Below are 25,328 nucleotides of genomic sequence, written 5' to 3' on the forward strand. Positions count from 1 at the left end.
ATGTGTTTATATAATCTCAGAAGAACGAAGTGTCATAACTTTACTTCAGACTTCTATGTTATGAAAGGGAACTCTTTAGGCACATAATTTACATAACTCTGGACTTAGTTTTCATAACTAAAGCTAACTGAAGTATATCGTACTAACACTTCATCATTAATATGTTCCATCTTTGTGTTAATCCCCTGTGATCATGGCTAATATAACAAAATCATAGCACTGATGTGTGCTGTTCATTCTCTGATTTACAACTCTATTAGACAAACATTGCTTTCGGCAGTCAAACAGACTTCTAATTGGGTTTTTTACAGTGCCAACGCAAAAGGTTTCAACACCAACCATCAAAAAACCCAAACCAACCCCTCGGATTCATGAAGAACCTGGTAAAACATTTACATTTTTTTTATTCCATCTCTTCTCAATAGCTCCATCACTCTTAAAGGTCCACAATCTGGAATTGCAAATTTTCAGCCATTTTTGAGAATGTGTAAAAAAAAACTCAGAAACTGATACAATAAATAGACAACCTTCATGAAAATTCAAAAAAAGGTAATAAGGTGATCTCTTAAGTATTGAAAAGAGAAATTAGCGGGCACCACCCATAATAGTTACAAAATAATAATAATAATTTTGCCCATGAAAACATGTAATGAGCAAAAATAGAAAAAGACAGCGCAAATAAAAGTGCACATAACCCCACATAACAAGTGAAAAAGGGTTTTATTGAGAACACAAAGTGCAAAAAACATAAAAACATTTAAAAAAACATCCATAAGAAGCATATATAGACATGCACAAACTCCCAATAAAGTATAAATAAACGGGCTAACAAAAATGCTAAATCCTCAACTCAATAAGTACAACTGACATGCAAATGAACCGGCACTGGCAAGAAAAAAAGATGCATAAATAGAAAGGCATCCGGCCAATGTGTGAACAGCAGCAATATGTGTGCCTCCTAGACGACCCCCTTTAAATTAATTTATAGCAGCACAATTGCAGCATAAGTAAAAAAAAAGGAAGAGGGAGAAAAGGAAAAAATATACAAAACAACTGAAAAGTCTAAAATAGAGACACCAAAGTTGGTAAATAATTGCTGTAAGCAATTTGCATTATCACACATTGACTCATGCTGATAGCTGCAGAAAATGTTCACAGACATATACTTGCCACAACCCGAAGTGTAATGAGGCCTAAAAAGTCCCATAAAAATAATAAATCCTCAATTCAATAAGTACAACTCCCATGTAAATAAGCCAGCAATGGCAAGAAAATAAAATGATGCAAAAATACAAAAGCATCCGGCCAATGTGTGAATAGCCGCGATACGTATGCCTCCTAGACAACCCATTTAAATCAATTTATAGCAGCACAAATATTGCACAATCATGGAAAAAAGGAAGGGGAAAATACAAAACAATTTAAAGTCTAAAATAGAGACCCCAAATTTGGAAAACAATTGCTGTAAGCAATTTGCATTATCACACATTAACCCATGCTGATAGCTGCAGAAAATGTACACAATCAGACCAATACTTACTACAACCTGGAGTGTACTGAAGCCCAAAAAGTCCCAATGTGTGTCGCTAACTCATGTAGCTTCTTCACGGGGAGAAGATCATGAACTAACACTTCATCATTAATATGTTCCATCTTTGAGTTAATCTCCTGTGATCATGGCTAATATAACAAAATCATAGCACTGATGTGTGCTGTTCATTCTCTGATTCACAACTCTAGTAGACAAACATTGCTTTCAGCAGTCAAACAGACCTCTAATTGGGTTTTTTACAGTGCCAACGCAAAAGGTTTCAACACCAACCACCAAAAAACCCAAACCAACCCCTCGGATTCATGAAGATCCTGGTAATGCATTTACATTTTTTTATTTCATCTCTTCTCAATAGCTCCATCACTCTTAAAGGCCCACAACCTGGAATTGCAAATTTTTTAGCCATTTTTGGGAATGTGTAACAAAACTCAGAAACCGATATAATAAAAAAACTTCACGAAAATACAAAAAACAGGGTAATTAAGGTGATCTCTTAAGTAAACATGCTCCAAAATCGGGTAGTAGTACATGCAATATTCCGTCCATTGATCTAGGACATTGTCACGACATTAATATGAAAAAGCATTTATATCTTCTAAAAACACATTTCATTATAAATTAAGATATTTCTTGGGTGTGGTGTCTGCCTTGTTCAAGGAATACAATAATAGCCTGCCTTTAGTAAGTCTGAATTCAGATGTCCGTGAAAAATGGCCTGGCTTGGATCGCAATAACCGGCCAGACCAATTTCGAGGATATATCCTATATATGAGGCAGTTAGCTCAGGTCAGGGGACCTACAGGTTTAGTGATCTCAGCGTAATCCGTATTTCACAGACTTGTGTATTTGCCCTTTTCATCAGTGCATATGCTGGATAAACAGCCTTACTCAGATCCAATGAATAGATTTTTTTTGTCACAGAATGTTATACTACAAATGTGCCACGTGCAAACATGCTATGAGAGTACTGTGCAATTTTTCCGAGGCTTTACATAATTACAGGTGTACCTTGATGTTTAGAACCTAAAATTATTTCTTAACAGCTTCTACAGGAGCACCCAAGGACACTCCTAAACCTTCACATGGGAATCAAGGGACTACGTTGGGTAACAGCAGATGCATCCTTTTGTGAATGGCTTTTTTCTCTTGTAATATGGTCATTTACCTCCATTATGCATAGCTGACATGCTACATAGTCATATTTGAAACATTCATCCATTCTTTGATTAAAAATATGTATTGCTTTATTCACCAAAATTCTTTGTTCCATCATCATCCTGCTTTTATGTACAGATCTCAGCATGCTGTCATTTCACACAACCATCATGGAAAATAATAAAACCATCATTTTTTTCTTTTACCATTAAACATACATTTCCATTTCAGAAGCAACATTCCATCCTCAGTGCAATCTTGTTGCATTGAACTGCATGGCCAAAAAAGGACTCATCACAGCATCTCTAACTGAAAGCTATTGTCATTAATTGGAAATTGTCTTTCTGTTTTCAGTACCATACCGATTGCAGCATAGCTCTTCAAGGCCCAAAACGTCATTCAAACCACGGACTAGACCTCCTGGTAATTTTGTTTCATGTTATGTAACAGTTTCTGTTTATTCATACTATAAGGATTTTTATTCTTTTCCTAAGACTCTTAGAATGTTTATTTTTCAACAGTTACCCGAATCTCAAGCTTGGAAATTGGAGGTGTAAATTGTGCTGTAAAATTTTCCAGCCCAGTTTTCCAGTCAGAATCTCTGTTATTACTGTTTCATTCAAACAATGCTCTTGGGCTTTTGATGCACAAATAGATTAAAAAAAGCCCTGCAAAATTAGAAACTAGCTTCCACTATATATAAAAAAAACTACTCTCATACTTAATGTTTTCATCGTCAACGTGAAATACTAGGACCCCCACCCCTAATGACTGCAGCTTTTCACTATTTGCAAAGAGTTTATCTTTAGGGAAAAACTTCTGCACAACCTTGAACAATGTAGCAGAGCAATATATATATATATATATAAAAAAGCTTTTTTAATAAATATGTCATAAATTGTTGTTGTGCATTGCAGCAAGAGATAATTTATCACTGACTTTAAGCTTTAATGTAGGGCCCCCTGTAACCCACTTTAATAAGCTGTTTTTGAATAAATATTATCAGATAAATCAGCTTCCTTCCCTGATTATAAGACACCTATGTCTCTTCCCATGTCTCCTGAACCATCCACTCTGAAAAACAGCTCAAATCTGTCTCAGAAAAGACAGACTGCAAGTGTCATGTGACACAGCTCATTGTACCCTATGGAGAGAGTGGAGTGAGGAGCAGGGACAGAAAACAAGCAGAGGGAGACACAATGGAAACATTGTGGTTAGGTTTCTAACAAATCATTTTTGCCACTCCCGAGCTCACTCACACCCAGACAGCTCAGGACTGCTTTGTAATTTACTCCACGCTGTTGCAGATTGTCTCTGTGTGCTAAATAGGGGATGACAAGCAGGAATTACTCTCTGTGTGCTGTGCTCTATTTGACAGAGATCACAGCAGCTCATCTCCTCCCCCAGCTCCCAGTGGATTGAAAATTAAAGATAAAGCATGTAGAAGGGCAGGACAATGTGGTGAAAGTGCAGAATACAGGTCTTGTAATGGCCATAAATAGTGTTATTACCCATGTCGCACACCTTATTCTGAAAAGTTACTTAAAATTACAGTTCTCCTTTAAGGCTTTTTTTTACAATGCACTGGATTGGTTATGCTTAGGCTTGAATATTTTAAGAGATACATATTGTCACGGATCCTTATTCCGTGGTGTCACTAATTCGTCACGTGCCCACTCTCACACATGACTTGGGGTTGAGCCTGCAAGGGTTCATCTATCTCCCCTCTCTCAGTCCAGCATTCAACCTCTGTCCTATGCTGTAATGGGAGAATAAATCCCACACCGACACAGGCCACACGCCCGCTCTTACACACTGCCACCACTCACCGAATACACAGGCGATGAGTCCCGGAAATATTAATATTAATAATGTCTACCACTCATAAGGCTCACACACCTTAGGCTATGGATTCTTTTAGAACATTCAAGGTTCAACTTGTTAAAGTTTTATACTTTAATACAAAAAGTTCAATGCTTACAGTAAGAAAAAGGTATAAAAATATGATAATAAAAAGACATACAACTTATGCAAAACAGTATAAAAAATAAAGAGGAGAAACTTACAGAAATCATCTAACTGGTAGTTTGCTTTCTGCTCCCTGAGGGTAGGACGAATGTAGATTGCATCACACCAGCTTCTCAGGCTGCACCCATTATGTGAACACAATTCTCTGTATACAGCCTTATTTTATAGCTTGGTCTGGAGGTCCACGCTACTAATGAATATATTATTTTTCTCTTGAGACACCCTGTGTAAAGGTTCTCTCGGATAGATACCATCAGGCCGCAATTAACATCTCCCCTCCAAGACCTAGGAGGTGCCAAATGTTACCTTTCTTATTGGCTTCCCGCAGGACTTCCTTGTGAGATTGGGGGCAGAGTCTTCTTGTCCCAGGAAAATACATATTAACACCTGGGTGCGACCTGCAGCTTTTCAAGACAGATGTTACATTATTGCCAGTGACACAATAAATCTATACATAGTCCACTGCACACGTATATACTGTATATATATATATATATATATATATATATATATATATATATACATATTTCACCACACATACTGTATATTCTTAGTATACACAAAAACACTGGTCAGTTTTCATTTATGATGCAATTTCTCTTGCTAACTTTAATCACAATGTAGTGGCAGATCCATCATGGATACTAATGGTGCCTGATGAACCCCCAATATAAGTCAATTTTGCATGTAATGCAATTTTCATCACATTTTACAGAATCTGCAACTGAGGCTCCAGAGTGAGCCTCTGACGCAGATGTAAAGAACAAAGCAAGTATTTTATTGAGCTTCATGAGCTTTATGGAAGGTATAAAAAGAGGACATCCAAAACACTGAAATTTATATTAATATCAACAGTAATCTTAGGGGTAAATATCGTAAACTCGACTCTTTAATCACATATTGATGCACTTAAAATTAATTTAAGCATCTGCACTTCATAAGGTTTTTCATTAGGAAATAGATCACTTCTCAAAGAATGTGGCACATTTTCTGATTTGTTTTGTGTATGTTTACGAAAAACATTCGGTAATTGTCTGTGATTTAGAAGATTCTAAACAAGATAGATTCCAAGTCAAAACCATGGAGTCAAAGCTAACCCAATTAAAACAAATCAGATCATATGATTGCTTGCACGTACCCTTGTATCATTAAAACAATTTCACTCATTAACTGTAAATACTTAATATAGATTCTGTATGTTTAGAGCTGTTGACGAAGGGTTGTCTGATTGTTTAGTTGTTCTCTATCAATTTGTTTCATTCCATTCCCCTCCTATAGAACTTCAGTGATACAAAGCAATGTCTGAAGGAAGCAAAAAATTGTTCTCATAATATTTTAAACTATACATCATTAAAGGCGTTGTCCACTACTGTATAACCCTTGCTTTATCAATCTAGGACCCCTTTAAAACCAATTAGTGCTTGAAACATTATAATATAATTAAATATGAAGAAATTTGCAGAAGATTTATCATGAATGGACTCAGTTTTGCTGGAGTATAATCTACATCACTATGGCCTAACAATCAATAATTTGATGTAATGGCCATTAATGGGGTTGTCCATGGCAGTGACATCATATGCATGACAGTGACATCATATGCCAGCGACGTGCTTGTCTAGCTCAGCTGCTGGCTTCTAATTGGCTGGAGGCTATTAACCATTGCTGTGCAGGAAACCGATGGCTTCCGGCACAGGCAATGGATTTTAGCTGAACGTGCATCCTCGGACGCAAGTTCAGTTACTGAATAGGCCAAATCCTGATCCTGGACCCTCCTCTTCTTCCTTCTGCTCATTGGGCCCCATACACCAGTAAGGGCAGCAATGTCCTTGATGACGGCTGTGTTTACACATGAAATGCTTATCACAATGCTGATAAAAGAAGGGTGCTTGTGTGTGTCACAGCATCAGTATTGGTGTTATGGGGTCTTGTTTTCATCTTGACAGACGGGGGTCCAACAATAATCTCCAGACAAATACATATACCAGTAAATACAATATATAATACATAGAAATTCACTATAAATATTATTAAATATAGCTTACATAGCTTACATAAAGGAAACTATTGATTAATGAAAACTAAGGAACAATGAAAAATAATATTGAAATACTCATCTTCCATTACAAATATATGTAAATTACAGTTAGTTTAAAAAAAATCAACAGTATAAATGCTTTTTATGTGCAAAATTCCATTGTAGAAATATTAATATTTTTACAGTTTACAATTTATCTATATGTACATAATGCCTAACAAAATCTTCAACTAGTCGAAACAAGGACTCAGATGGCAAAGTTAAAAATAATAGACATAGCTGAGAAAATAGATGAGGTAAAAACAAAACCTTTGCAAACTTTAAAGGGGTTGGCCACCTTCGGAGAATATTTTTATTTTTCCTTATCAGCAAGTGTTATGGCCTGAAAATCATCTGAGGGTGGAAGGTTACTTGAGCAGACAGGTCCATCAGCCTCCTCCAATTGTAAAACACCTCAGAAAAGAAAGTTGCTTTCCTATTGGAGGAGGTTGATGGGCATAGTTGATCACATTCTCCTCCTTCAGCTGCCATTGTGTGGAGAGAAGTGTCGGTCATTTTGTGAAGAAAGCTGCACTAACAAAAGAAAGTGTCCAACCTCTTTACCTAAGAATCCATTAGTGAGCTCATTCTGACAGGTCCCAGATAACATTCTTTTTATCTGTCTTTTATGAGCTCCTTCCAGCTGATTTATGCCCAAAAACATTAAAGTTGATTGTGCAAGAAAACAACAAGTCTGTAAATGCAAAATGGTGCAAAATTCGTAATTAAATGCAATTCTTAGATCGAAATACATGCAATTAAGTCTAAACAACTGCCCTAAAAAGGTGGCCAACTAATTTAAATTCAAAATGGGCTAGATTAAGGATTAAGAAATGGCCACATGTACAAAAATCTGGAACTCAAGAAGCTCTTTGTTTACTGTTTCTCCTTCAGCACATAATGGAACAACTCAGGGACCAATAAGATCAAGACCTACTGGGGAGTTCAACTGGCTCCCTGGCACTGTACCAGGTAATTTATCTATCATAATAGAAAGAGGTTCTGCACTGTAAGACCTGGGAGATTCTGCCATAGACAGCTGAATTTGTAAATTTATTTAAAACAGTTTTTAAAGGGTTCTGAAAGTCTTCCTTGACATATAAGATTAATGGAAATGGGTTGCAAACCCAAGGAAAATTGGCTCCTGCATTATAGTGATTTTTTTCCCTTCTTTTTGCATCAATATTGCAGGAGAATATTTTGAACTAGATTTGCCATTTTTAAACTTTACTGTTGCAGTCATGACCAAAAGTTTTGAGACTGACACAAATTTTGGTTTTCAGAAAGTTTGCTGTTTCAGTTTTTATAGTGGCAATTTGCATAAACTCTAGATTGCTAGATTGGACCCAGAAAGAGTCATGGAATCTAATGCCACTTCTGGGTCCTATTCTCTGGACCTCCCCGAAACATGCGTGAGACTTCAGATGTGTCCTCATATTGTTTGGAAGACTTGAAGCTGACAGGACCCTTCACCGTGTATGTATCCACTGAACTCGAATGTGTCACTGTCTCAGACTTCCTCACAGAACACCAAAATAGGATGTTCTTCACCTTTTTATCTAATCTAACCCCTCCCAGTTTATGGTCTATTCCCAAGCATTAACTATATCTTACGCTAACTGCTGCTAAACTATATATCTATGCCTTATAATGGTTTCCCTATGGACAGCCCTCCCGAATCCCCGGGGATGGATTTGAAGTAAAACCTCCAGGAAACCAAGACACAAACATGCCATAAGGATAAAATACAATTTATATAAACACTAAGAACATTAAAACATTAATCAAACTTTCTATATAATTTTATTCTTTTTTTACTCGGCGTATTCTTCTCACCCCCCTTACACGTTTACGTGAACATTGAGGCAAAGGCTTTTGAAGGCTAGCCTGGTGTCAAGAAGGGCCGAAAAGAAGCCACTTCTCTTCAACAGAAATTTCAAGGACCAACTGACATTCTGCAGAAAGTACAATGACTGGATAGATGGGTACTCGGGTTATTTTCTCTGATAATGCCCTCTCCAGACTACTTCTGGAAGAATGTCCAGAGAAGAAAAGGTGAGCACTACCATGAGTCATGTCATGCCAACAGTATATCATCCTCAGACCTTTTATGTTCGGAGTTGCTTTTCATCCAAGGTAGTGGGCTCACTCCTAATTTTTCTTAAAAACACTGCCAGGAATAAAGAATGGTATTGATACATCATCAAAGAGCACAACTTTTTCCAACAATCCTGGAGAAATCTGAGGATAAATATTGCTTTTTCTAGGTTGATAGAGCACCATGTCACAAAGCAAAAGTGAAAACTAAGTGGATCATTGAACAAAAGAATGACATTTTTGGCCCCTTTCCAGGAAACTCCCCAGATCCCAATCCCATTTACAACCTGTGGTCAATCCTCATAAAGCTGGTGGACAATCAAAAACACAGAAATTGTGTCCAGATGTGATATGGTCCAGATGTGATATCCAGTTTGCCAGTACGAATTTCAGAAGTCTTGAAAAATAAGGGTTTGCACTGTAAATATTGAGTCTTTGCATAAATTTGATGAATCTGTCAATAAAAGTTTAAAAACCCATAAAATGCTGATAATTGCATTTCAGTAACCATAGAAACATCTGACTTAAAATAAAAAAAACACTTAAGCATCAAACTTTGTTAACTTTGTTTTGTGTCAGTCTCAAAACTTTTAGCCATGACTGTTTTATGCCCACAATGTAACTAATAAGTAAAAGCCACAAAGGTCCTCACATCTTACCCGAAAGCATGTGAACAGTTGGTATTTGGCATGTTCCATTGATCAGAAACATTAATGGACACTTGGATACTCCTGGGCATAAAATCACAAGTTATGTTTCAACAGTTTTGCCATGTTGCTACTAACCTATGGCTACTACCCTATCTTGGGTCGAATTAATGTTGTATTTTAAAGTGAGTCGTTCATGTGTTTCTGCAATGTTCTAGGTATATGAGCTTTCGCCTGTTTCTGGGTTTCCCATAACTAACATTTGTTATTACTAATCTGCTTTTCAAGATATAATTGGATACCTGTTATAAACAGCATTACATAGGCATTAAAGGGGTATTCCTATCTCCAAAATTCTGTATGTGTGTATATATTGATATGTCCAAATATACAGTAGGTGTAATAATAATATTAGCAGATAGCTCCACTTGGAAATGTAGTATAGTTCTTCTGAGTATGTCGCTTACCTCATTCCCAGAGCATTGCAGTAGCTTAGGTATATCCATGGTTGCGACTAATAGGAGCCAACTATATAAGTTCCTGCAATGCCTGAACATGAGGAAAGAGACATAGCGAATCAGAAAAACTATACTACATTTCTAATTGGAGATATTTGCTAATATTATTATTAATCCTCCAAAGAAAAGCAGATAGCACTCACCGGTCTTTTGTAGAAATTCTGCTCTTTATTAGTAGTAAAAAAGCATGTTGGCCAGGGGAGTGAGGACGGGAGTTGGCAGAAGCTTGACGATGGCCGTTTTGCGCCTGCTAGCACTTCCACAGGTATTTTTTTGGAGGTGTGAAGGGGCAAGTCTAAGGAAAGGAAAGGATTGCATGATCCTCATTCTTATGATCTTAAAGGTGATGGGCATAGTATATAAATGAAAAAAATGGTGACAGGTTCCCTTTAATGATCATTCTTTGAGTATAGAAGTGTGGTCATCCTGTGTAAACCAGCTATTAAACACCTGCCAGTTGGCTTACAAGTAGCTAATCAGAAGTGGTTTAACTACCATGATTAACCAGCAATAGACAAGGAGAACTAATTTAACTCTTTCTACTTCTCATTCCCAACATATTCCTAACAAAAGTTTGCTGTATTTTATATTAAAAACAGGAAATATAGTTGTATTTTAACCCCTTTCTGACCTCGGACGGGATAGTACATCCGAGGTCAGATCCCCTGCTTTGATGCGGGCTTTAGCGGTTTTGAACAGCTGACATGTGCCCGCAATTGCAATTAACTAGTTAAATGCCGCTGTCAAACACTGACAGCGGCCGTAAATGCGCTCATCGCCAACCCCATCACATGATCGGGGGTCAGCAATGCATCGACATAACAACCAGAGGTCTCCTTGAGTCCTCTATGGTTGTTGATGCTGGATTGCTATGAACACCACTCTGTGGTTGGTGCTCATAGCAATGCAGTAATTCTGCAGCATAGAGGTGATCTGTGCATCACTTCTATGTAGCAGAGGCAAGTGAGTTGTGCCAGCTTCTAGCCTCCCATGGAGGCTATTGAAGCATGGCAAAAGTAAAAAAAATGTTTAAAAAAATATGAAAAATATAAAAAAAAATATAAAAGTTTAAATCACCCCCCCTTTCGCCCCATTCAAAATAAAACAATAAAAAAAATCAAATATACACATGTTTGGTATCGCCGCGTTCAGAATTTCCCGATCTATCAATAAAAAAAGGATTTACCTGATTGCTAAATGGCGTAGCGAGAAAAAAATTTGAAAAGCCAGAATTACATTTTTTTGGTCGCCGTGACATTACATTAAAATGCAATAACCGGCGATCAAAAGAACGTATCTGCACCAAAATGGTATCATTAAAAACGTTAGCTCGGCATGCAAAAAATAAGCCCTCAAACAAAAAATGGAGATGCTACGGGTATCGGAAAATTGCGCAATTTTTTTTTTTTTAGCAAAGTTTGGAATTTTTTTTCACCACTTAGATAAAAAATAACCTAGACATGTTTGGTGTATGTGAACAGACTTCTAATTGGGTTTTTTACAGTGCCAACGCAAAAGGTTTCAACACCAACCATCAAAAAACCCAAACCAACCCCTCGGATTCATGAAGAACCTGGTAAAACATTTACATTTTTTTTATTCCATCTCTTCTCAATAGCTCCATCACTCTTAAAGGTCCACAATCTGGAATTGCAAATTTTCAGCCATTTTTGAGAATGTGTAAAAAAAAACTCAGAAACTGATACAATAAATAGACAACCTTCATGAAAATTCAAAAAAAGGTAATAAGGTGATCTCTTAAGTATTGAAAAGAGAAATTAGCGGGCACCACCCATAATAGTTACAAAATAATAATAATAATTTTGCCCATGAAAACATGTAATGAGCAAAAATAGAAAAAGACAGCGCAAATAAAAGTGCACATAACCCCACATAACAAGTGAAAAAGGGTTTTATTGAGAACACAAAGTGCAAAAAACATAAAAACATTTAAAAAAACATCCATAAGAAGCATATATAGACATGCACAAACTCCCAATAAAGTATAAATAAACGGGCTAACAAAAATGCTAAATCCTCAACTCAATAAGTACAACTGACATGCAAATGAACCGGCACTGGCAAGAAAAAAAGATGCATAAATAGAAAGGCATCCGGCCAATGTGTGAACAGCAGCAATATGTGTGCCTCCTAGACGACCCCCTTTAAATTAATTTATAGCAGCACAATTGCAGCATAAGTAAAAAAAAAGGAAGAGGGAGAAAAGGAAAAAATATACAAAACAACTGAAAAGTCTAAAATAGAGACACCAAAGTTGGTAAATAATTGCTGTAAGCAATTTGCATTATCACACATTGACTCATGCTGATAGCTGCAGAAAATGTTCACAGACATATACTTGCCACAACCCGAAGTGTAATGAGGCCTAAAAAGTCCCATAAAAATAATAAATCCTCAATTCAATAAGTACAACTCCCATGTAAATAAGCCAGCAATGGCAAGAAAATAAAATGATGCAAAAATACAAAAGCATCCGGCCAATGTGTGAATAGCCGCGATACGTATGCCTCCTAGACAACCCATTTAAATCAATTTATAGCAGCACAAATATTGCACAATCATGGAAAAAAGGAAGGGGAAAATACAAAACAATTTAAAGTCTAAAATAGAGACCCCAAATTTGGAAAACAATTGCTGTAAGCAATTTGCATTATCACACATTAACCCATGCTGATAGCTGCAGAAAATGTACACAATCAGACCAATACTTACTACAACCTGGAGTGTACTGAAGCCCAAAAAGTCCCAATGTGTGTCGCTAACTCATGTAGCTTCTTCACGGGGAGAAGATCATGAACTAACACTTCATCATTAATATGTTCCATCTTTGAGTTAATCTCCTGTGATCATGGCTAATATAACAAAATCATAGCACTGATGTGTGCTGTTCATTCTCTGATTCACAACTCTAGTAGACAAACATTGCTTTCAGCAGTCAAACAGACCTCTAATTGGGTTTTTTACAGTGCCAACGCAAAAGGTTTCAACACCAACCACCAAAAAACCCAAACCAACCCCTCGGATTCATGAAGATCCTGGTAATGCATTTACATTTTTTTATTTCATCTCTTCTCAATAGCTCCATCACTCTTAAAGGCCCACAACCTGGAATTGCAAATTTTTTAGCCATTTTTGGGAATGTGTAACAAAACTCAGAAACCGATATAATAAAAAAACTTCACGAAAATACAAAAAACAGGGTAATTAAGGTGATCTCTTAAGTAAACATGCTCCAAAATCGGGTAGTAGTACATGCAATATTCCGTCCATTGATCTAGGACATTGTCACGACATTAATATGAAAAAGCATTTATATCTTCTAAAAACACATTTCATTATAAATTAAGATATTTCTTGGGTGTGGTGTCTGCCTTGTTCAAGGAATACAATAATAGCCTGCCTTTAGTAAGTCTGAATTCAGATGTCCGTGAAAAATGGCCTGGCTTGGATCGCAATAACCGGCCAGACCAATTTCGAGGATATATCCTATATATGAGGCAGTTAGCTCAGGTCAGGGGACCTACAGGTTTAGTGATCTCAGCGTAATCCGTATTTCACAGACTTGTGTATTTGCCCTTTTCATCAGTGCATATGCTGGATAAACAGCCTTACTCAGATCCAATGAATAGATTTTTTTTGTCACAGAATGTTATACTACAAATGTGCCACGTGCAAACATGCTATGAGAGTACTGTGCAATTTTTCCGAGGCTTTACATAATTACAGGTGTACCTTGATGTTTAGAACCTAAAATTATTTCTTAACAGCTTCTACAGGAGCACCCAAGGACACTCCTAAACCTTCACATGGGAATCAAGGGACTACGTTGGGTAACAGCAGATGCATCCTTTTGTGAATGGCTTTTTTCTCTTGTAATATGGTCATTTACCTCCATTATGCATAGCTGACATGCTACATAGTCATATTTGAAACATTCATCCATTCTTTGATTAAAAATATGTATTGCTTTATTCACCAAAATTCTTTGTTCCATCATCATCCTGCTTTTATGTACAGATCTCAGCATGCTGTCATTTCACACAACCATCATGGAAAATAATAAAACCATCATTTTTTTCTTTTACCATTAAACATACATTTCCATTTCAGAAGCAACATTCCATCCTCAGTGCAATCTTGTTGCATTGAACTGCATGGCCAAAAAAGGACTCATCACAGCATCTCTAACTGAAAGCTATTGTCATTAATTGGAAATTGTCTTTCTGTTTTCAGTACCATACCGATTGCAGCATAGCTCTTCAAGGCCCAAAACGTCATTCAAACCACGGACTAGACCTCCTGGTAATTTTGTTTCATGTTATGTAACAGTTTCTGTTTATTCATACTATAAGGATTTTTATTCTTTTCCTAAGACTCTTAGAATGTTTATTTTTCAACAGTTACCCGAATCTCAAGCTTGGAAATTGGAGGTGTAAATTGTGCTGTAAAATTTTCCAGCCCAGTTTTCCAGTCAGAATCTCTGTTATTACTGTTTCATTCAAACAATGCTCTTGGGCTTTTGATGCACAAATAGATTAAAAAAAGCCCTGCAAAATTAGAAACTAGCTTCCACTATATATAAAAAAAACTACTCTCATACTTAATGTTTTCATCGTCAACGTGAAATACTAGGACCCCCACCCCTAATGACTGCAGCTTTTCACTATTTGCAAAGAGTTTATCTTTAGGGAAAAACTTCTGCACAACCTTGAACAATGTAGCAGAGCAATATATATATATATATATAAAAAAGCTTTTTTAATAAATATGTCATAAATTGTTGTTGTGCATTGCAGCAAGAGATAATTTATCACTGACTTTAAGCTTTAATGTAGGGCCCCCTGTAACCCACTTTAATAAGCTGTTTTTGAATAAATATTATCAGATAAATCAGCTTCCTTCCCTGATTATAAGACACCTATGTCTCTTCCCATGTCTCCTGAACCATCCACTCTGAAAAACAGCTCAAATCTGTCTCAGAAAAGACAGACTGCAAGTGTCATGTGACACAGCTCATTGTACCCTATGGAGAGAGTGGAGTGAGGAGCAGGGACAGAAAACAAGCAGAGGGAGACACAATGGAAACATTGTGGTTAGGTTTCTAACAAATCATTTTTGCCACTCCCGAGCTCACTCACACCCAGACAGCTCAGGACTGCTTTGTAATTTACTCCACGCTGTTGCAGATTGTCTCTGTGTGCTAAATAGGGGATGACAAGCAGGAATTACTCTCTGTGTGCTGTGCTCTATTTGACAGAGATCACAGCAGCTCATCTCCTCCCCCAGCTCCCAGTGGATTGAAAATTAAAGATAAAGCATGTAGAAGGGCAGGACAATGTGGTGAAAGTGCAGAATACAGGTCTTGTAATGGCCATAAATAGTGTTATTACCCATGTCGCACACCTTATTCTGAAAAGTTACTTAAAATTACAGTTCTCCTTTAAGGCTTTTTTTTACAATGCACTGGATTGGTTATGCTTAGGCTTGAATATTTTAAGAGATACATATTGTCACGGATCCTTATTCCGTGGTGTCACTAATTCGTCACGTGCCCACTCTCACACATGACTTGGGGTTGAGCCTGCAAGGGTTCATCTATCTCCCCTCTCTCAGTCCAGCATTCAACCTCTGTCCTATGCTGTAATGGGAGAATAAATCCCACACCGACACAGGCCACACGCCCGCTCTTACACACTGCCACCACTCACCGAATACACAGGCGATGAGTCCCGGAAATATTAATATTAATAATGTCTACCACTCATAAGGCTCACACACCTTAGGCTATGGATTCTTTTAGAACATTCAAGGTTCAACTTGTTAAAGTTTTATACTTTAATACAAAAAGTTCAATGCTTACAGTAAGAAAAAGGTATAAAAATATGATAATAAAAAGACATACAACTTATGCAAAACAGTATAAAAAATAAAGAGGAGAAACTTACAGAAATCATCTAACTGGTAGTTTGCTTTCTGCTCCCTGAGGGTAGGACGAATGTAGATTGCATCACACCAGCTTCTCAGGCTGCACCCATTATGTGAACACAATTCTCTGTATACAGCCTTATTTTATAGCTTGGTCTGGAGGTCCACGCTACTAATGAATATATTATTTTTCTCTTGAGACACCCTGTGTAAAGGTTCTCTCGGATAGATACCATCAGGCCGCAATTAACATCTCCCCTCCAAGACCTAGGAGGTGCCAAATGTTACCTTTCTTATTGGCTTCCCGCAGGACTTCCTTGTGAGATTGGGGGCAGAGTCTTCTTGTCCCAGGAAAATACATATTAACACCTGGGTGCGACCTGCAGCTTTTCAAGACAGATGTTACATTATTGCCAGTGACACAATAAATCTATACATAGTCCACTGCACACGTATATACTGTATATATATATATATATATATATATATATATATATATATATACATATTTCACCACACATACTGTATATTCTTAGTATACACAAAAACACTGGTCAGTTTTCATTTATGATGCAATTTCTCTTGCTAACTTTAATCACAATGTAGTGGCAGATCCATCATGGATACTAATGGTGCCTGATGAACCCCCAATATAAGTCAATTTTGCATGTAATGCAATTTTCATCACATTTTACAGAATCTGCAACTGAGGCTCCAGAGTGAGCCTCTGACGCAGATGTAAAGAACAAAGCAAGTATTTTATTGAGCTTCATGAGCTTTATGGAAGGTATAAAAAGAGGACATCCAAAACACTGAAATTTATATTAATATCAACAGTAATCTTAGGGGTAAATATCGTAAACTCGACTCTTTAATCACATATTGATGCACTTAAAATTAATTTAAGCATCTGCACTTCATAAGGTTTTTCATTAGGAAATAGATCACTTCTCAAAGAATGTGGCACATTTTCTGATTTGTTTTGTGTATGTTTACGAAAAACATTCGGTAATTGTCTGTGATTTAGAAGATTCTAAACAAGATAGATTCCAAGTCAAAACCATGGAGTCAAAGCTAACCCAATTAAAACAAATCAGATCATATGATTGCTTGCACGTACCCTTGTATCATTAAAACAATTTCACTCATTAACTGTAAATACTTAATATAGATTCTGTATGTTTAGAGCTGTTGACGAAGGGTTGTCTGATTGTTTAGTTGTTCTCTATCAATTTGTTTCATTCCATTCCCCTCCTATAGAACTTCAGTGATACAAAGCAATGTCTGAAGGAAGCAAAAAATTGTTCTCATAATATTTTAAACTATACATCATTAAAGGCGTTGTCCACTACTGTATAACCCTTGCTTTATCAATCTAGGACCCCTTTAAAACCAATTAGTGCTTGAAACATTATAATATAATTAAATATGAAGAAATTTGCAGAAGATTTATCATGAATGGACTCAGTTTTGCTGGAGTATAATCTACATCACTATGGCCTAACAATCAATAATTTGATGTAATGGCCATTAATGGGGTTGTCCATGGCAGTGACATCATATGCATGACAGTGACATCATATGCCAGCGACGTGCTTGTCTAGCTCAGCTGCTGGCTTCTAATTGGCTGGAGGCTATTAACCATTGCTGTGCAGGAAACCGATGGCTTCCGGCACAGGCAATGGATTTTAGCTGAACGTGCATCCTCGGACGCAAGTTCAGTTACTGAATAGGCCAAATCCTGATCCTGGACCCTCCTCTTCTTCCTTCTGCTCATTGGGCCCCATACACCAGTAAGGGCAGCAATGTCCTTGATGACGGCTGTGTTTACACATGAAATGCTTATCACAATGCTGATAAAAGAAGGGTGCTTGTGTGTGTCACAGCATCAGTATTGGTGTTATGGGGTCTTGTTTTCATCTTGACAGACGGGGGTCCAACAATAATCTCCAGACAAATACATATACCAGTAAATACAATATATAATACATAGAAATTCACTATAAATATTATTAAATATAGCTTACATAGCTTACATAAAGGAAACTATTGATTAATGAAAACTAAGGAACAATGAAAAATAATATTGAAATACTCATCTTCCATTACAAATATATGTAAATTACAGTTAGTTTAAAAAAAATCAACAGTATAAATGCTTTTTATGTGCAAAATTCCATTGTAGAAATATTAATATTTTTACAGTTTACAATTTATCTATATGTACATAATGCCTAACAAAATCTTCAACTAGTCGAAACAAGGACTCAGATGGCAAAGTTAAAAATAATAGACATAGCTGAGAAAATAGATGAGGTAAAAACAAAACCTTTGCAAACTTTAAAGGGGTTGGCCACCTTCGGAGAATATTTTTATTTTTCCTTATCAGCAAGTGTTATGGCCTGAAAATCATCTGAGGGTGGAAGGTTACTTGAGCAGACAGGTCCATCAGCCTCCTCCAATTGTAAAACACCTCAGAAAAGAAAGTTGCTTTCCTATTGGAGGAGGTTGATGGGCATAGTTGATCACATTCTCCTCCTTCAGCTGCCATTGTGTGGAGAGAAGTGTCGGTCATTTTGTGAAGAAAGCTGCACTAACAAAAGAAAGTGTCCAACCTCTTTACCTAAGAATCCATTAGTGAGCTCATTCTGACAGGTCCCAGATAACATTCTTTTTATCTGTCTTTTATGAGCTCCTTCCAGCTGATTTATGCCCAAAAACATTAAAGTTGATTGTGCAAGAAAACAACAAGTCTGTAAATGCAAAATGGTGCAAAATTCGTAATTAAATGCAATTCTTAGATCGAAATACATGCAATTAAGTCTAAACAACTGCCCTAAAAAGGTGGCCAACTAATTTAAATTCAAAATGGGCTAGATTAAGGATTAAGAAATGGCCACATGTACAAAAATCTGGAACTCAAGAAGCTCTTTGTTTACTGTTTCTCCTTCAGCACATAATGGAACAACTCAGGGACCAATAAGATCAAGACCTACTGGGGAGTTCAACTGGCTCCCTGGCACTGTACCAGGTAATTTATCTATCATAATAGAAAGAGGTTCTGCACTGTAAGACCTGGGAGATTCTGCCATAGACAGCTGAATTTGTAAATTTATTTAAAACAGTTTTTAAAGGGTTCTGAAAGTCTTCCTTGACATATAAGATTAATGGAAATGGGTTGCAAACCCAAGGAAAATTGGCTCCTGCATTATAGTGATTTTTTTCCCTTCTTTTTGCATCAATATTGCAGGAGAATATTTTGAACTAGATTTGCCATTTTTAAACTTTACTGTTGCAGTCATGACCAAAAGTTTTGAGACTGACACAAATTTTGGTTTTCAGAAAGTTTGCTGTTTCAGTTTTTATAGTGGCAATTTGCATAAACTCTAGATTGCTAGATTGGACCCAGAAAGAGTCATGGAATCTAATGCCACTTCTGGGTCCTATTCTCTGGACCTCCCCGAAACATGCGTGAGACTTCAGATGTGTCCTCATATTGTTTGGAAGACTTGAAGCTGACAGGACCCTTCACCGTGTATGTATCCACTGAACTCGAATGTGTCACTGTCTCAGACTTCCTCACAGAACACCAAAATAGGATGTTCTTCACCTTTTTATCTAATCTAACCCCTCCCAGTTTATGGTCTATTCCCAAGCATTAACTATATCTTACGCTAACTGCTGCTAAACTATATATCTATGCCTTATAATGGTTTCCCTATGGACAGCCCTCCCGAATCCCCGGGGATGGATTTGAAGTAAAACCTCCAGGAAACCAAGACACAAACATGCCATAAGGATAAAATACAATTTATATAAACACTAAGAACATTAAAACATTAATCAAACTTTCTATATAATTTTATTCTTTTTTTACTCGGCGTATTCTTCTCACCCCCCTTACACGTTTACGTGAACATTGAGGCAAAGGCTTTTGAAGGCTAGCCTGGTGTCAAGAAGGGCCGAAAAGAAGCCACTTCTCTTCAACAGAAATTTCAAGGACCAACTGACATTCTGCAGAAAGTACAATGACTGGATAGATGGGTACTCGGGTTATTTTCTCTGATAATGCCCTCTCCAGACTACTTCTGGAAGAATGTCCAGAGAAGAAAAGGTGAGCACTACCATGAGTCATGTCATGCCAACAGTATATCATCCTCAGACCTTTTATGTTCGGAGTTGCTTTTCATCCAAGGTAGTGGGCTCACTCCTAATTTTTCTTAAAAACACTGCCAGGAATAAAGAATGGTATTGATACATCATCAAAGAGCACAACTTTTTCCAACAATCCTGGAGAAATCTGAGGATAAATATTGCTTTTTCTAGGTTGATAGAGCACCATGTCACAAAGCAAAAGTGAAAACTAAGTGGATCATTGAACAAAAGAATGACATTTTTGGCCCCTTTCCAGGAAACTCCCCAGATCCCAATCCCATTTACAACCTGTGGTCAATCCTCATAAAGCTGGTGGACAATCAAAAACACAGAAATTGTGTCCAGATGTGATATGGTCCAGATGTGATATCCAGTTTGCCAGTACGAATTTCAGAAGTCTTGAAAAATAAGGGTTTGCACTGTAAATATTGAGTCTTTGCATAAATTTGATGAATCTGTCAATAAAAGTTTAAAAACCCATAAAATGCTGATAATTGCATTTCAGTAACCATAGAAACATCTGACTTAAAATAAAAAAAACACTTAAGCATCAAACTTTGTTAACTTTGTTTTGTGTCAGTCTCAAAACTTTTAGCCATGACTGTTTTATGCCCACAATGTAACTAATAAGTAAAAGCCACAAAGGTCCTCACATCTTACCCGAAAGCATGTGAACAGTTGGTATTTGGCATGTTCCATTGATCAGAAACATTAATGGACACTTGGATACTCCTGGGCATAAAATCACAAGTTATGTTTCAACAGTTTTGCCATGTTGCTACTAACCTATGGCTACTACCCTATCTTGGGTCGAATTAATGTTGTATTTTAAAGTGAGTCGTTCATGTGTTTCTGCAATGTTCTAGGTATATGAGCTTTCGCCTGTTTCTGGGTTTCCCATAACTAACATTTGTTATTACTAATCTGCTTTTCAAGATATAATTGGATACCTGTTATAAACAGCATTACATAGGCATTAAAGGGGTATTCCTATCTCCAAAATTCTGTATGTGTGTATATATTGATATGTCCAAATATACAGTAGGTGTAATAATAATATTAGCAGATAGCTCCACTTGGAAATGTAGTATAGTTCTTCTGAGTATGTCGCTTACCTCATTCCCAGAGCATTGCAGTAGCTTAGGTATATCCATGGTTGCGACTAATAGGAGCCAACTATATAAGTTCCTGCAATGCCTGAACATGAGGAAAGAGACATAGCGAATCAGAAAAACTATACTACATTTCTAATTGGAGATATTTGCTAATATTATTATTAATCCTCCAAAGAAAAGCAGATAGCACTCACCGGTCTTTTGTAGAAATTCTGCTCTTTATTAGTAGTAAAAAAGCATGTTGGCCAGGGGAGTGAGGACGGGAGTTGGCAGAAGCTTGACGATGGCCGTTTTGCGCCTGCTAGCACTTCCACAGGTATTTTTTTGGAGGTGTGAAGGGGCAAGTCTAAGGAAAGGAAAGGATTGCATGATCCTCATTCTTATGATCTTAAAGGTGATGGGCATAGTATATAAATGAAAAAAATGGTGACAGGTTCCCTTTAATGATCATTCTTTGAGTATAGAAGTGTGGTCATCCTGTGTAAACCAGCTATTAAACACCTGCCAGTTGGCTTACAAGTAGCTAATCAGAAGTGGTTTAACTACCATGATTAACCAGCAATAGACAAGGAGAACTAATTTAACTCTTTCTACTTCTCATTCCCAACATATTCCTAACAAAAGTTTGCTGTATTTTATATTAAAAACAGGAAATATAGTTGTATTTTAACCCCTTTCTGACCTCGGACGGGATAGTACATCCGAGGTCAGATCCCCTGCTTTGATGCGGGCTTTAGCGGTTTTGAACAGCTGACATGTGCCCGCAATTGCAATTAACTAGTTAAATGCCGCTGTCAAACACTGACAGCGGCCGTAAATGCGCTCATCGCCAACCCCATCACATGATCGGGGGTCAGCAATGCATCGACATAACAACCAGAGGTCTCCTTGAGTCCTCTATGGTTGTTGATGCTGGATTGCTATGAACACCACTCTGTGGTTGGTGCTCATAGCAATGCAGTAATTCTGCAGCATAGAGGTGATCTGTGCATCACTTCTATGTAGCAGAGGCAAGTGAGTTGTGCCAGCTTCTAGCCTCCCATGGAGGCTATTGAAGCATGGCAAAAGTAAAAAAAATGTTTAAAAAAATATGAAAAATATAAAAAAAAATATAAAAGTTTAAATCACCCCCCCTTTCGCCCCATTCAAAATAAAACAATAAAAAAAATCAAATATACACATGTTTGGTATCGCCGCGTTCAGAATTTCCCGATCTATCAATAAAAAAAGGATTTACCTGATTGCTAAATGGCGTAGCGAGAAAAAAATTTGAAAAGCCAGAATTACATTTTTTTGGTCGCCGTGACATTACATTAAAATGCAATAACCGGCGATCAAAAGAACGTATCTGCACCAAAATGGTATCATTAAAAACGTTAGCTCGGCATGCAAAAAATAAGCCCTCAAACAAAAAATGGAGATGCTACGGGTATCGGAAAATTGCGCAATTTTTTTTTTTTTAGCAAAGTTTGGAATTTTTTTTCACCACTTAGATAAAAAATAACCTAGACATGTTTGGTGTATGTGAACTCATAATGACCTGGAGAGTCATAATGGCAGGTCAGTTTTAGCATTTAGTGAACCTAGCAAAAAAGCCAAACAAAAAACAAGTGTGGGATTGCACTATTTTACAATTTCACCGCACTTGGAATTTTTTTCCTGTTTTCTAGTACATGACATGCTAAAATCAATGATGTCATTCAAAAGTACAACTCGTCCCGCAAAAACAAGCCCTCACATGGCCAAATTGACAGAAAAATAAAACAGTTATGGCTCTGGGAAGGAAGGGTCATGAAGGGGTTAAAACCACAAGAGTTTGCTTTGATTAGAGACAGAACTTTATTTTGTCAGCACAACACCATTTTACATTGCTGAACCCAGATTATAAAAACATAAGTAATTTGTGTTATAGAACATATTATAGGTTGTGTAAATGATTTATAATAGCCTGGACAATGTATGTATCACATTTCCTGCCAAGACTCTACCAAAATAACTTTCATAGCTATCATAAATACTTTTTAATATTTCTGCATAGCTTTAATCTTTGTTGACATAAATACATCACTTAAAACCCTTTCACTGTATGTTTTGTGCACCATATATCACAGCTGGTTCATGTCATCTCTGCAGTATTCACTATCGTACTGCACTCTGATGATAAGACCACATGAAAATCCCAGTCTTAAAAGATTGGATAAAATGCTATAATTGAATTGCATATAAATCTTATGTGTGTGCCAAGATGTGTCAAAATGTATAAATTCATAGAAAAGGACTAAAACATTGCATTGGTCAATAGAGTATGACTTCTGTTAGAACCTCAGGGCACCCATACCCCAAAAAGCAAAGTTGGCAGAACCAACCATTTTACAGTTAGACAGGTTCATGTCGACCATGCAAGTTTTTCTTTTTGTATGCCCTATATTTTCTTTTGAAAAAGAAAAGAAAAGGAAAAACCAGTCCTGTTGAGCCTGACTCCAATTTTTTCTATAATTCTTGATGTGAGGCCAGGGCGAGGCCGGTGTCTGAGCCCCAGGTGGATGAGCATAGAGCTACTAGGTGAGCTGGAATCAAGTTTTTATGACTCCAGATAATATATGAGTTTCACTTTTTGTATTGAAGAACTGAAATAGAATGTCATCAACAAGTTAATTTAATTTTGCTCTATTGTCTTCAGTGCCTTGATTTTATTAGAATTAACCCTCTTAATATGTTGCATTAGGGCTCATATACATCATAGAGGCAGAATAGTGCCCAGCAGCAGCGTAACTCCTGGGGTCGCAGAGATCGCCACCACGACTTGGCCCATAAGGGTGAGGGGCCTGTCGACACATCACAAAATTCTACTGGATGTGTGTCCTCGGACACACCTTCAACTGAAGTGTATTGCGGCACACAGACTCGTCGGGTCCTTGAGCGGTGATACACGCCGCCGGCTAATTAGAGGCCAGCAGCTGATGTCAGCATGCATGTGACAGGGAGCATTTGCCAGTGACATCATGCGCTTCCGTCGTTTGCACACTGCAGTCAGCTGCCGGCTAAAGAGAAGATGCTGCGCGGCGAGGGAGTGGACGGAAGGTTAGTCTAGTGGGGGGGTTTCTATCCATTAAAGAACAGGAGCAGAATGGGGAACATTTACCAGGATAGAGCCCAGAATAAGTCAGATATACCAGGTTGGGGGATATATATCATGATGGGGCCCAGGATAAGGCACATATATATACCAGGATGGGGCACAGGATAAGTGACACATACAAGGATGGGGATATATATCGGGATGGGGCACAGAATAAGGGACACATATACTAGGATGGAGGGCGTATGTATACCAGGATGAGTCATATATGTACCAGGATGGAGGGCATGTATATACCAGGATGACTCCTCATATATGTACCAGGATGGAGGGCATGTATATACCAGGATGAGTCATATATGTACCAGGATGGAGGGCATGTATATACCAGGATGACTCCTCATATATGTACCAGGATGGAGGGCATGTATATACCAGGATGAGTCATATATGTACCAGGATGGAGGGCATGTATATACCAGGATGACTCCTCATATATGTACCAGGATGGAGGGCATGTATATACCAGGATGACTTATATATGTACCAGGATGGAGGGCATGTATATACCAGGATGACTTATATATGTACCAGGATAGAGGGCATGTATATACCAGAATGACTCATATATGTACCAGGATGGAGGGCATGTATATACCAGGATGAGTCATATATGTACCAGGATGGAGGGCATGTATATACCAGGATGAGTCATATATGTGCCAGGATGGAGGGCATGTATATACCAGGATGAGTCATATATGTACCAGGATGGAGGGCATGTATATACCAGGATGAGTCATATATGTACCAGGATGGAGGGCATGTATATACCGGAATGACTCATATGTACCAGGATGGAGGGCATGTATATACCAGGATGAGTCATATATGTACCAGGATGGAGGGCATGTATATACCAGGATGAGTCATATATGTACCAGGATGGAGGGCATGTA

The 25,328-nt window shown here is 37.5% G+C and overlaps 1 protein-coding gene across 12 annotated transcripts in view; it reads left to right on the forward strand.

Moving 5' to 3' along the window:
- ABI3BP (ABI family member 3 binding protein) overlaps positions 1-25,328 on the forward strand; it is a 746,713-nt gene that overhangs the window by 594,355 nt on the left and 127,030 nt on the right. For 11 of the 12 annotated variants that reach the window (XM_069757702.1, XM_069757705.1, XM_069757707.1 and 8 more), the window contains 5 exons: positions 312-383; positions 13,062-13,133; positions 13,863-13,925; positions 14,329-14,397; positions 18,974-19,051. In XM_069757702.1, the coding sequence (XP_069613803.1) occupies positions 312-383; positions 13,062-13,133; positions 13,863-13,925; positions 14,329-14,397; positions 18,974-19,051 (354 nt within the window). Of the gene's footprint in view, positions 1-311; positions 384-2,595; positions 2,659-3,061; positions 3,131-7,706; positions 7,785-11,578; positions 11,651-13,061; positions 13,134-13,862; positions 13,926-14,328; positions 14,398-18,973; positions 19,052-25,328 lie in introns of all 12 variants that reach the window. The other variant, XM_069757710.1, reaches the window with a different exon arrangement.

Source organism: Ranitomeya imitator, chromosome 3 (assembly GCF_032444005.1).
Source record: "Ranitomeya imitator isolate aRanImi1 chromosome 3, aRanImi1.pri, whole genome shotgun sequence".
Taxonomy (NCBI): Eukaryota; Metazoa; Chordata; class Amphibia; order Anura; family Dendrobatidae; genus Ranitomeya; species Ranitomeya imitator.